Source organism: Portunus trituberculatus, chromosome 2, assembly GCF_017591435.1.
Source record: "Portunus trituberculatus isolate SZX2019 chromosome 2, ASM1759143v1, whole genome shotgun sequence".
In the NCBI taxonomy this organism is placed as follows: Eukaryota; Metazoa; Arthropoda; class Malacostraca; order Decapoda; family Portunidae; genus Portunus; species Portunus trituberculatus.
Window position 1 is genome coordinate 8,598,731 of NC_059256.1, and position 14,372 is coordinate 8,613,102.

The 14,372-nt window shown below is 43.6% G+C and overlaps 2 protein-coding genes across 2 annotated transcripts; one reads left to right on the top strand and one right to left on the bottom strand.

Annotated features, from left to right (window-relative positions):
- Positions 1–78: 78 nt before the first annotated feature.
- LOC123504733 lies at positions 79–4,789 on the top strand. Its single transcript, XM_045255493.1, has 3 exons — positions 79–642; positions 3,398–3,526; positions 4,659–4,789. The coding sequence occupies exons 1-3, from the start codon at positions 272–274 to the stop codon at positions 4,675–4,677; spliced, it is 519 nt and encodes a 172-aa protein (XP_045111428.1). The 5' UTR covers positions 79–271; the 3' UTR covers positions 4,678–4,789.
- LOC123504727 (signal recognition particle subunit SRP68-like) lies at positions 4,486–13,517 on the bottom strand. The gene is given in 13 exon segments (XM_045255481.1): positions 4,486–5,484; positions 5,487–5,681; positions 6,083–6,229; positions 6,480–6,594; positions 6,878–7,038; positions 7,412–7,564; positions 7,928–8,077; positions 9,638–9,727; positions 10,328–10,505; positions 10,906–11,042; positions 11,628–11,784; positions 12,475–12,655; positions 13,197–13,517. Coding segments are annotated over 13 exon segments (1,830 nt in total). The 5' UTR covers positions 13,309–13,517; the 3' UTR covers positions 4,486–5,430.
- Positions 13,518–14,372: the final 855 nt, after the last annotated feature.

A 14,372-nucleotide genomic window follows, 5' to 3' on the forward strand; every position in this document is an offset into this window, starting at 1 on the left:
TGGGGCATTTGCAAAAACTACATACACCTATATAAAAAGATTTGCCACATTAAATTACTAACTAGAATAATTTTCGGCATATTTTTCCTATCATAAGGAAATATACAAAAGACGTCTTAAGAAAGAAAACAACAAAAATTAAAAGATGTCGACATTTTGGCTTTGAAACACTGATGAAGTCGCTGAAAAGTCAGTGTATATCTAGCTGGACATAGAAATAGTGCTGAATGAGAGTGGCAGAGCTGAGAGGATAGTTGTAGTGGTAGTGTATATGACAGTGGAAGGCGATAGAGCAGTTAGGGAGAATAGTAGAAAATACAGTGTTTTGAAAAAGATTGCAAGAGATTATGCTGGAGAGAGAGTGATTGTTATGGGAGACATGAATGCTCACGTAGGCATGTTAGGTGAACAAATGAGCAGGAATGGTGAGATGCTGGATGAGCTTGTGAATGAGATGAACTTGGAGAATCTGAATGAGACCCTGGCTGAAGGACGAGTGACTTGGTGTGCGAGGAACCAGGAAGAGTCTGCGATTGACTACATGCTAGTGAATGGGAGAATGCGTGAAGTTGTTGACCGCATGTGGATAGATGAAGAAGGGATGATTGACATTCTTAGACCACAACATGCTGGTGCTAGAATGTAAGTTGAATGGAAGAGACGTAACAAATGCCAAGGTCAAGAGGAAAAAGTGGAGGTTGAGGGATGCAGGATAGGAGAATTTCCAGGTGGACTTGAGTGAGAGAAGATGGGAGGATGAAAGCCTGAATGACGTGGATGAACTGAATGACAGATTTGTAGAAAATGTGAAGAATGCAGCAGCCAGTCAGATAGGGAATGTAAGAACAAGTGCTAGAAAGCATGCATGTAGGCCGTGGTGGAATGATGAGATTAGAGATGCTAGGAAGGAAAGGAAGAGACTGAATAGGGTGTGCAGACAGTTAAGAAAGAGGAGACATGAGAGTGAGGAAGCTGAAAGTGAGTACCTGAATGCATGGACAGCATATGTGAGTCAGCAGCGAATGACGAAGCGAAAGATAATGAATGCTAAAGTTGAATGTGAGAAAAATGTGATTCAGTCCCTTAGAGAGAAAGGTGTGGAAGGTGGTCGTGAGTGGTACAGATTCCTGAGGGGTGAGGGGATGCCTAACAGTGAGAATGTGGAGAGCCTGAAGGTGAATGGGGCAGTGGTGACTGATAAGGAAGAAATGAAAAGGGCAATAAAAGAGTTTTGGGAAGAGATTGGAGGTGTAGGTGAGGTCTTTGATGTGGATGAAGGACATGTGTCACTGGAGAGAAAGGATGCAGATGAGTTGAATGAAAGGATCAGCAGGGAGGAGGTGGAGAAATGTGTGAAGAAGCAGAAGAATGGGAAGGCAGCAGGGCCGGATGAGATACCGTATGAAATGTACAAAAATGGAGGAGAAGTAGTGATTGATAGGATGACTGAGTTGTTCAACCAGGTGTGGGAGGAGGAGAGAGTGCCGAGAATGTGGAATGAATGCAGGGTGACTTTGCTGCATAAGGGAAGATATAAGAGTAAGAATGAGTTGAGGAACTACAGGCCGATTGCGTTAGTTAACACAGTAGGAAAAGTGTTCAGTGCGGTTTTGAATGAGAGATTGTGTAAATGGATTGAGAGAGTTGGAGTGTTAGGTGAAGAGCAGAATGGGTTCCGTGTGGACAGGAGAGCTGAAGACAATATGTTTGTGGTGAATGAATTGATTGAGAGAAAGAAGAAAGATGGTAGCAAATTATACTTAGGTTTTCTAGACATAGAGAAAGCATATGATAGGGTAAACAGAGAAATGCTAGGTAGAGTGCTAGAAAAGATTTGGTTAAGTGCAGAGATAGTTAACATAGTGAGAAGTATGTATGTGGATACAAGAGCTAAGTATAAACTAGGGGATATAGAGACAGACTGGGTGAAGAGTGAAAGAGGAGTTAGGCAGGGTTGCATATTATCACCAACCCTCTTAAGCTTATATACAGAAGAATTGACTGCTAGATTGAGGAGAATGAATGCAGGTGTAAATGTGGGAAATGATAAGATAGGTGTGCTCTTGTATGCAGATGATGTTGTTGTTATGAGTGAGTCGGCAGAAGAGCTACAGAGTTTGCTTGATGTTGTAGATGGGTATGGAAGAGACTTTGGAGTGAGGTTTAGCAGTGAAAAGAGCAAGGTAATGGTTGTGAATGGGTCAGAGGATGAGAGGAACTCAGTGTGGAGACTAGGTGAGAACGAGATGCAGCAGACAGATGAATACAAGTACCTGGGGATGTGGATGAGTCCGGTTGGCTGCGTGAAAACAAATAATGAGAAGATAAGCATGGTGAGTCAGTGGGTAGGTCGGCCAGGAAGTGCAGCAAGGATGAGAGCGAGTAAATATGACGTGCTGCGAGAAGTTTGGAAGAGCGTGGCTGTTCCGAGCATCATGTATGGTATGGATGTGATTGCTTGGAATGAGAGTGAACTAGAAAAGTTAGAAATAGGGCAGAATAGAGTTGCAAGAATGGGACTTAACGCACCTAGATATGCAGCAGTAGAGGCCCTTAGAGGAGACATGGGTTGGAGCACTTTTAGAGAAAGGTATGTAAAAGCGACCCTAAGGTATAAGGCTAGGTTAGAGCGAATGAACGATCCTAGAATAGTGAGAAAAGTGTTTTTGTGGAATGTCAGGAGTAGCAAGTGGGGAAAAAAAGTGCGTCAGGATGGTGGTGAAGAGTGGTCTAATAGCTAGTTGGGCTTTTCAGCAGGTAGAAGGAAGGCACTTAGAGAAGGACTGGAGTATGATTGTTAGAAATGGAGAGGGTAGAGAATGGGGTGTAAGGAAGTGGAGGAGTGAGGTAGACAGAGTAGTGAAGGTGTGGGACTGAGTGACTGGAGGAATAGGATGGAGCAAAAGAGTACCTTGGAGTGGTATAGGGAGAAAGAGGCCCCAATGTATGAAAAGTGGTATGATGGAAGCCTGGGTGGGGACCTTCTCTCCGAGCTGGGGCACAGTGCATGGATGTGAATGCAAGGAATTATAGATGGTCTGAGTCCCGCAGCAAAGTGTGCCAGATGTGTGACATGGGAGAGGATGAGATGGTGGGGCATGTGGTGGTGGAGTGTGTGAAGTATGCCAGAGACAGGTATGAGATGATGCAAGTGGTGGTGAGGAAGCTGGGGCATGACAGAGTGGAGATGACAGGAAGGGAATGGATGGTGGTGCTGCTGGGACTCTGTGGGGAGACGAATGGAAGGATGATCGAGGCTGTGAAAGAGTCTGTGGGAGTGTGGGGAGATGAATGGAAGGATGATTGATGCTGTGAAAGAGTTCCTGGAGAGAATGTGGCGTGCTAGATGCAGGAACTAGTGCTGTGAAAGATGGTGATTTTGTTATTTTCCCTACAGGCGCTGGCGATACAAAGGCCTGACTCGGAAGAAATTCTGCGTCACCTGTACCATCAAGATGAAGATGAGCAACGGAGGTGATTACACGTGCGTCTGTCCTCTCCTGCCAGCTAGACCCATTCCTTTAAGGTAATAATAACAGCAAATAATGAATGTCTTGTAATTAACGCAGCATTTTAAGTCACTCCAGGCGAGATGTCTTAGTAATTACTGAAGAAAAGGCTTTATTTTACCAATTACACTGAATACTGGATAATTATTTGAGGTCAGAATTTGAAGGGGTGTATGTAATTTGTATGTAATTCTGAGGCTGCCATTGACTAATTACTTGGTGAATTACTACTCAGGTGTAATTAGGCATGCCCCCCCCCCTGGACACCTGCCCCGTACTGTTTTGGCGCCTATAGGGTCTATGGCTGAGTTCTCCACGGGACATTGGACCTTATTGTGTCTGGGGTTTGAAGAGTGACAGACACAGACAGACAGACAGATAGACACCTAACCAGACACAGACAGACAGACAGACACCTAACTAGACAGACAGACTAACCTAATCAGACAGACAGACAGACACACACACCTAACAGACAGACAGACAGACAGACAGACACCTAACCAGACAGACAGACAGACAGACAGACAGACACCTAACCAAACAGACAGACAGACACCTAACCAAACAGACAGACAGACAGACCCCTAACCAGACAGACAGACAGACACACACACACTAACCAGACAGACAGACAGACAGACACCTAACTAAACAGACAGACAGACAGACACCTAACTAACCAGACAGACAGACAGACAGACAGACCCCTAACCAAACAGACAGACAGACACCTAACCAGACAGACAGACAGACAGACTAACCTAACCAGACAGACAGACAGACTAACCTAACCAGACAGACAGACCCCCAACCAAACAGACAGACACACACACACCTAAACAGACAGACAGACAGACAAACAGACAGACACCTAACCAGACAGACAGACAGACAGACAGACTAACCTAACCAGACAGACAGACACAATGAGATGACACAAACGCTCGGTGAATGATTATAAAAACATTCTGCCTTTATTTATTTATTTATTTATTTTTGGCCCTTAGATCAACAAAACAATTGATAAGATGATGAAGAAATATAGTGTTGCATTGTATTTCACTCTCTCTCTCTCTCTCTCTCTCTGCCACACAAACATTATGAAGTTTGAATTTAACATAGACAATTTTTTCCCCCTCTCTTCAGAAGTGCTGTATATACGTAGCTGTGGCTGTGTGGCTGTGGCTGTGGCTGTGGTCTCTGCGTCACACTCCACACCACACTTGCTCACCACCAGACAGAAATGTGGCTCCAGATTCTCAGGTGTCAGTATTCAATGTGCAGAGAAGGGCACTCTTGGGTAATCAAATTTAATGTAACCTTACCTAATCTTGCCTCTCTCTCTCTTTCTTTTCTTAGGCAACAAACACACACACACACAACAATAATAATAATGACAATAACAACATTAATTTTTTCAAGCTTTTTATTGTAATGTCTAACAGAAACACACAATAATTTCGTCCCTTTAAACATTTCCTTCCCAGCACTGCAAAAAATATTCACTTAGAGGAAAACTTCATTAAAATTAAGTAAAGTAAGTGAATTAATAGCAATTTTATTTTATTACAGACAAGAGAGAGAGAGAGAGAGAGAGAGAGAGAGAGAGAGAGAGAGAGAGAGAGACCAGGGGGTTTGTCAACATACTGTGGGGGACACACTGAGAGAGAGAGAGAGAGACCAGGGGGTTTGTCAACATACTGTGGGGGGGACACACTGTGGGGCCCCCTGTGGTCTGAGAGAGAGAGAGAGAGAGAGAGAGAGAGAGAGAGAGGGCCCCTGAGAGAGAGAGAGAGAGAGAGAGAGAGAGAGAGAGAGACGCTCACTCGAGACAGAGCAAGCGCACCTTAGAATTTAACCCTTTTCCCTTTCTCCTTCCATTTCCACCCCTCCCTCTCTACACCACCACCACCCCCCATTACTTTTTAGCCCCCCAGCCCCCCCATAGGCCCTTCACCAGCCCTGTCAGTCCCCAGCCACCCCTGCAGCAGCCTTCTTGCTCTCTATCTTGTCATCCAGCGAGGGGAAGTCGACGTGATTGAGGGCTAAATCGAAGAACAGGGGCTTGCAGGGGACTGAGGTCATTGGGGGGGGAACCTGGGCGACCTGGGGGCTGGAGGAGGTCAAGCTGGGGTCCTCAATGTATTCATCCAGCCGGTGTATCAGTAACTGTGAGAGAGAGAGAGCACAAGGAAATAGTAATAATACCTTTTCCTCCTCCTCCTCCTCTTCTTCCTTCCAGCTACCCAATCATTTCCTCTCCTCCTCCTTTTTACTCTACTCTTAACACTAATATTTCCTCCTCCTCCTCCCCTCAGCCTCTCCCAGCTCCTCCTCCTCCTCTCCCAGCTCTCCTTCCTCCTCTACCAGCCTCTCACCTTGATTTTCCTCTCCCACAACTTCCAAATGCCTCTAATCTTTTTCCTCCTCCTCCCATCAGCCTCTCCCAGATCTCCTTCCTCCTCTCCCAGGCTCTCTCACCTCTTCATTGTCTCTCCCACCACCTCTTAGTGTTAATATTTCCTCCTCCTCTTCCAGCTCATCCTCCTCCTCCTCTCCCAGCCTCTCACCTTGCCTTCCTTAGTGGTAGCAGCCTTGGTGGTGGTGGTGGGGGCTCCAAGGGCTGTTTGGGCTGCTAAAATGGCCTGAGCATGTGCTGTAAATTTCTTGCTGTCGATTGAAGCTTTGATGCGTTCCAGCTCTGTTAAGGCACTCGGCTGTGGGGAGAAGGGGTGGTTGTAGTGGTGGTGGTGTGCTTTCTCTCTCTCTCTCTCTCTCTCTCTCTCTCTCTCTCTCTCTCTCTCAAAAATATCTTCAAAATTTGTCTTTCTCTCTCTCAAAAATATCTTCAAAATTCGTCTTCTCTCATTCTATCAACACACACACACACCTCTCTCTCTCTCTCTCTCTCTCTCTCTCTCTCTCTCTCTCTCTCTCTCTCTCTCTCTCTCTCTCTCTCTCTCTCACCTGCAGTTTCCCTCCAGCCTTGGCCTCCTCCACATAGTTAAGAGCCTGCTGGTACAAGACGAGAGCCTCCGCCCACTTCTCCACCTTCAAGAAGCTCTCAGCCACGTAGTAACACCTGTGGAGAGGAAAGGTGAGAGGGAGAGAGGGAGAGAGGGATGAGAAGATTGAAAAAGAGAAGAGGGAGGGAGAGAAAATAGATTGTGTGTGTGTGTGAGAGAGAGAGAGAGAGAATGAAGAAAGATGAAGTGTGTGTGTGCGTATGTGCGTGTGCATGTCAACAAAACCAACACCAGGAAATAAAACAGGAGAAATAAAACAAACTATTTCATTTCAACCTAACCTTAAAATATAGAACACTAAGGCCTCCTCCTCCTCCTCCTCCTCCTCCTCCTCCTTACCGGTGGGCACGGTGGGCGATGACCTGACCTTCCACAGTGCTCCTCAGGTCAAGGTCGTCCTCCAAGCCTGGTAAGTTCGGCAATTCTTTCAGGTTTTGGATAATTATCTCGTGAAGTCGAACTAAATCTTGGAGTTTGGGGGCCTTTTTCCCTTCCTCCACCTGAGAGAGAGAGAGAGAGAGAGAGAGAGAGAGAGAGAGAGAGAATACAAGGGCACTCTTTCCTACATAAAAAATATATAAATGAATAAAATAATGATACACACACACACACAAAACACCCACACCCACACACAAAAAGATCTAAAACACACCCAAAACACCCCAAAAACACACAAAAAAAAAAAACACACACGCACACCCAAAACACCCCATAAACACCCCAAAACATTCAAACACATACAAACATACACACACACACACCCAAAAACACTCCAAAACACCCAAAAAACACACCCTAAAACACCCCATAAACACACCCAAAACACCCAAACACACACCCAAAACACCCAAACAAACACACACACACACACACCTGCACCTCTCCGCTGACAATCTTCTGATAGGTGTGGACGAGAGCCAAATTTCTGAGAGTCGTGAGATTTAGACGATGGTAAGACAAATAGGTGTGTAGGAAGTGAAGGGGCGACACTGGCCCTTCACTGCTCTGTTGACGGGGCTTGAAGCTCTGAAAGGTTAGGAATGGTGAGGTTAGGTTAGGTACGGTCACCACTTCACCAAGGACATCACCACACATCACCAAACCACTCACCACGTCACTCTTAAGGTCACCACACACCAAAAAATCAAAGAAAATATTTATATAGACAAAAAACATGGAAGAGGAAGGAGGAGGAGGAGGAGGAGGAAGACATCACCACACATCACCAAACCACTCACCACGTCACTCTTAAGGTCACCACACACCAAAAAATCAAAGAAAATATTTATATAGACAAAAAATATGGAAGAGGAAGAAGAGGAGGAGGAGGAAGAAGAAGAGGAGGAGGAGGAGGAGGAAGACATCACCACACATCACCAAGGCACTCACCACATCGTTCTTAAGGTCATCGCGCACCAGCTGTATGGCATCCTTGCACTCCATCAACAAACGGTCCAACAAACGGACTCTCTCGGAGGCATCTGCGGTCCGGTCCAGCTCTTCATGGATCAGTCCCTCGCTCACCAGGAACAGACGGACCTGGAGTAGTAGTAGTAGTAGTAGTAGTAATAGTAGTAGGAGTAAGAGGAGGAGGAGGTTAGGTCAGGTAAGGCCAATGTTGTCCATCCTTGACACACACACACACACACACACACACACACACACACACACACACACACACAAATAAAAAATGGGAGATGAAATTCAACCTTGAGAAATGAAGCCTAATGGAATATTGGGAGAAGTTAAAACAGATTAACAAAAAAAAAAAAAAAAAAAAAAAAAACAAACTTGGAAAAGATGAAGAAAATGGAAAATGAAAAGGACCGAGGGGGGTAGCTCTCTCCAAACAAAGAAAATGGCTCAAAACAAACATGAATAATAAATAGAGAGGGAAACTGAGAAATATTAGCACTGCATCTCATATTGGTGAAGAGAGAGAGAGAGAAACAGAAATATTAGCATTGAATCTCATATTGGTGAAGATAGAGAGAGAGAGAAACAGAAATATTAGCACTGCATCTCATATTGGTGAAGAGAGAGATAGAAACAGAAATATTAGCACTGCATCTCATATTGGTGAAGAGAGAGAGAGAAACAGAAATATTAGCATTGAATCTCATATTGGTGAAGATAGAGAGAGAAACAGAGAAATATTAGCACTGCATCTCATATTGGTGAAGATAGAGAGAGAGAAACAGAAATATTCGCACTGCATCTCATATTGGTGAAGATAGAGAGATAGAAACAGAAATATTCGCACTGCATCTCATATTGGTGAAGAAAAAGAGAGAGAGAAACAGAAATATTAGCACTGAATCTCATATTGGTGGAGAGAGAGAGAGAGAAACAGAAATATTAGCACTGCATCTCATATTGGTGAAGATAGAGAGAGAAACAGAAATATTAGCACTGCATCTCATATTGGTGAAGATAGAGAGATAGAAACAGAAATATTAGCACTGAATCTCATATTGGTGAAGATAGAGAGATAGAAACAGAAATATTAGCACTGCATCTCATATTGGTGAAGAGAGAGAGAGAGAAACAGAAATATTAGCACTGAATCTCATATTGGTGAAGAGAGAGAGAGAGAAACAGAAATATTAGCACTGCATCTCATATTGGTGAAGAGAGAGAGAGAGAAACAGAAATATTAGCACTGCATCTCATATTGGTGAAGATATAGACAGAGAAACAGAAATATTAGCACTGCATCTCATACTGAACACCAGCAGGAATATTGAAGAGACACCAAACTATCTGTATCCTCGGCAACTCTGTATAGAGACACTGAAGACTCAAATGACCACCACTTGGGCAGAGAAGAGGAAGAAGAGGCAACCTGGTGACCTCCTACAGAACGAAGAATGTTAAGTTTCCTGATGGGCTGACCTGGTGAAGGGGGACAGAAGGGACACTAGAGGACATGGACTGATGCAGAGAAAAAAAAAAAAAAAAAAAAATGGATATATAGGGCGGCTGGAGAGAGGGGTGGTGTTTGCGAAGTTTATACACCACTTTAAGGGAAGACTGGACACTGGGTAGATGGGAAAACACCAGCAGGGCCTCCACACACACACACACACACACACACACCTTTTCATGTCTGACAGCCAGCGTTCGTCCCTTCCAAGTCACCTCACTCAAAGTACTGGCTTGTCGTTCCCTCGCCGACGCCAGCAGGTTCTGGACACACACACACACACACACACACATTACTGGGAATTTAAGACAGTTTTCCAGCATCATTAGTGAATGTTTTGATGGAATTTTCAGGTTTTTGGGCAGTTTTTGAGAGTTTAGACAGTTTTGACAGAGTTTAGACAGTTTTCAGCATTATTAGAGTTTTGAGATACACACACACACACAATCTCTCTCTGTCACACACACACACACACACACACAATCTCTCTCTCTCTCTCTCTCTCTCTGTCTTTCACACTCTCTCTCACACACACACACACACTATCTCTCTCTCTCTCTATCACACACACACACAAACAAACTATCTCTCTATATCTCTCTCTTTCTGTCTTTCACACTCTCTCTCTCTCTCTCACACACACACACACACACACACACACACACACACACACACACACTCTCTCTCTCTCTCTCTGTCACACACACAAACAAACTATCTCTCTCTCTCTCTCTGTCTTTCACACTCTCACACACACTATCTCTCTCTCTATCACACACACACACACACACACACACAGTAACTATATCTCTATCTGTCTTTCACACTCTCTCTCCCTCTCACACACACACACACACACTCACATCCAGCTTATCTCCGAGGGCTTCATTCCCACGCATTGCCAGCAGGGTGTCCGTGGCAGAGCGATCCCCAAGGTGGTGTCGGCAAAATCTCAACTTAACCTCCACCTCCTGAATCTTGGCACTGTATACATCGCGCTCCTCCTCGGACACGGCCCCCTGGAGCTTGCTGTAGATTGCTCTGGGGGGGAAGTAGTAGTAGTAGTGGTAGTGGTAGTTTGTAGTGTAACCTGATTTATTATTTTTTTATTTTACCTACTGCTACTGCTACTGCTACTATTACTACTACTACTGTTACTGCTACTACTGCTACTATTACTACTACTACTGTTACTACTGCCACAACAATAACTACTACTACTACTACTGCTACTACTACTGCCACAACAATAACTACTACTACTACTACTGCTAATATTACTACTACTACTACAAAACAACAACAACTACTACTACTACTACTACTACTACAACAACTATACTACTACTACTACTACTAACTACAACAACAAAAATCCTACAACCACCACTACAACCACCACTACTACTACTACTACTACTACTACTACTACAACACTCACAGCGCCTTGTTGAAATATTCCACCGGCCTGTCCCACTTCCCTATCCACTCTGCCAACTCAAACAGCACCGTCCCTTGCAGCCAAGCGGAGTATCCTTGGACCTCTAGCTGGGTCCGCGCGTCACACTGCTCGCTCTCCTGGGGGTACAGTGGGGGGTGTTAGGAGTAGTGGTGGTGGTGGTGGTTTATCTATTTATCTATTTTTGTGTGTGTGTTTGTGTGTGTGTGTGTTTGTCTTGTTTTTTTGTTCTCTCTCTCTCTGTCTGTCTGTCATCTCTCAAGCACTCTCCTTCACTCTCTCTCTCTCTCTGTCTGTCTGTCTGTCTCTCAAGCCCTCTCCTCACTCTCTCTCTCTCTCTCTCTCTCTCTCTCTCTCTCTCTCTCTCTCTCTCTCTCTCTCTCTCTCTCTCTCTCTCTCAATCTCTCTCTCTCTCTCTCTGTCTGTCTGTCTGTCTCTCTGTCTGTCATCTCTCAAGCCCTCTCCCTCTCTCTCTCTCTCTCTCTCTCTCTCTCTCTCTCTCTCTCTCTCTCTCTCTCTCTCTCTCTCTCTCTCTCTCTTTCTCACTCAATCACTCAATCACTCAATCACTCACTCACTCACTCTCTCTCTCTCTCTCTCACTCACTCCCTCTCTCTTTCTCACTCACTCCCTCTTTCTCAATCTCTCTCTCCCTCAATCACCCTCACACACACACACACACACACACACACACACACACAGACCTCCACCAGCCTCTCAAACGCTGCCACATAACTCGCAGCTTTCCTCAGTTTGTTCCGCATTGAGAATTTTTTCCTCGTGTCTTGCGAACTCTCCTCCTTCAGCTGCATTGCGTACGCCCAGTAGCGCTCCACAGTCATTAGAGGGATGTACAGGAACCTTCGGGGGCGGTAGAGACAGTGGGAGGTGGTGTTAGGAGCGTCTGTATATAACTTATCTTAATATTCACACTCCTAACTGTTGCATGACACGTTTCCCTGTTTGCTGACTATTTGGTAATTTTTTTTTTTTTTCCGACAGGTTTGGAAACTCCAGGTGTGGGGTTTAAAATGGTGGATTGTGGCTTTTCATATTGTGACCTCCATGCAGCCTTCCTAATGTCAATAAAATGGTCTTATTGTAGCCAAACTGTCTTAATATGCCTTCAAAACATGCTAAACTGTCTTGAATTACCCTCAAAACATGTTAAACTGTCTTGAATTACCCTCAAAACATGTTAAACTGTCTTGAATTACTCTCAAAACATGTCAAACTGTCTTATAATGCCCTCAAAACATGTTAAACTATCTTGAAATGCCCTCAAAACACACCAAACTGTATTAAAATGCTCTCAAAACATGTTAAACTGTCTTAAAATGCCCTCAAAACATGTCAAACTGTCTTAAAATACCCTCAAAACATGTCAAATTATCTTAAAATGCCCTCAAAACATGTCACACTGTCTTAAAATACCCTCAAAACATATCTAACTATTAAAATGCCCTCAAAACATGCCAAACTGTCTTAAAATACCCTCAAAGCATGCCTAACCATTAAAATGCCTGAACACACACACACACACACACACACCTATCATCCTTCAAGACATCAGGAGTGACAATCTTTTTCCTGAAGTTCTTCCGATCGCCTTGAATAAAATCGAGATTCTTTCTAAGGCGCCTTATTCTTCGGCTGCAGTATTGGCGGTACAGCTGGTAGTCACTGTGCCGCAGCCCGTGAGCCAGCTGCGCCTCCCTCACCACGGGGCACACTGGGGGAGACACAGGGGGGGGGGTTAAAATTGCAATACAAATAATGATAAAATTAATTCAAATGAAATATTGAGCTAGATTTTGTGCCAGGTGTGCCTCTCTCATCGCTAGGCACTCTAGGGGGGGTGGGGGTAATGGGGGTGGGGTAAGCTTGAAGAAGTTATAGGTTAGGTCGAAGTTCTAGTTGATTGAGTTAGGTTAGGACTGAAGTTATAGTTTAAGTTATAGTTTGTTAATATTTAGGTTAGGAGAGAGCTGTGAAGGGGGGGAAGGGGTGGGTGGGGTGGGGAATGAAGACAGCTGGGGAGGGTGGGGATATAAAAGACAACTGTGGGGTAGGGTGAGGTGAGGGATGTCTATATTACGACGCTGCCGGACAATCACCAATTAGAGAAAAAATGCACCAGAAAATTAAAATAAATAAATAAATAAATAAACAAATTAATTTTGACCACAATTAAAAAAAATTAATAAAAATAATAATAAAAATATGTATAAATTTTCTCTCACTCTCTCTTTCTCACTCTCACTCTCTCTCACCCTTGAGCGTGTATAGCATCCTCTTGCCCTCATCGTGACCTGGCTCGGCGGGGGAGGTCAGGTCAGGCGCCGGGGTCACCTCACCATCTGTCACCACAATGTCCACTGTCATCGTATTTCTCCTCTTTTCACACCTTTCCTCTCTTTATCTCCTCTTCTCCTTCTCTCCACTGGTTCTCCTCTCTCTTCTCTTCCTCTGCTGTGGGTGGCGTGGCTGTGGCTGTGGTAGTTTGGCGGGAATTTGTGTTTTTTTTGTGGTTAATTTCGAAGGTGTGTTGTCTGCGGCGTGATGAGGTATGGCGGCCAGCTGGCTCAGTGTTGCCAACTTGGAAATTATTTTACCAGCTGGTTCATATTTGTTCTCTAGTGTTATTTTTTTGGTTAATTCTATTTTTCTATTTGTTTTTTTATTATTATTATTATTATTTTCTTTCTTCGACTCTCTCTCTCTCTCTCTCTCTCTTAAGTCATAGTGCAGTGTTGCCAACTATCTAACTCTCACCAACTGACTTATATATTTTTTCTAATGCTATTTTATGCTTTTTACTTATTTATTTGTATTTCTTTAATTTCTTGTAAGTAAAATCAATGTTAAAATCTTCGGTGACGCGGAAATCTAACTTAATTGACTTATAATGCCTTAAAATGGTTCCAATATGGCGGGTTGTGCTGCTCTGGTAACACTGGAGAGCATTCGAGTCTACATAAAATTTCTTGTTTTGTTTTTTTAATTAACCCTTAAATCATTCACTCATTACTATTTTATTACGATCAATAATTACCAAAAACAAAATATATTGTGAAATTTCATAATAACACTAAGAAAAATATACATTACAAATTATTATTATTATTATTATTTAACATTATTAACCCAATTAATTAAACACTGAGATTTATTGACATTTATTAAAAGCGACATTGGAGAGTTTTTACAAATATATATTGAGTTTTTATTAAAGGGGAGGGTTGGGGGAGAGAGAGAGAGAGAGAGAGAGGGGGAGGGTATCTAGACACGTAAGCCGCCTGATGATGACGATGATGGAATGTTGATTTATTTATTTATTTATTTATTTATCTATTTTATAACGGGATAACAAATGAATTACTATTACTATTTCTCTCTCTCTCTCTCTCTCTCTCTCTCTCTCTCTCTATCTATCTATCTATCTATCT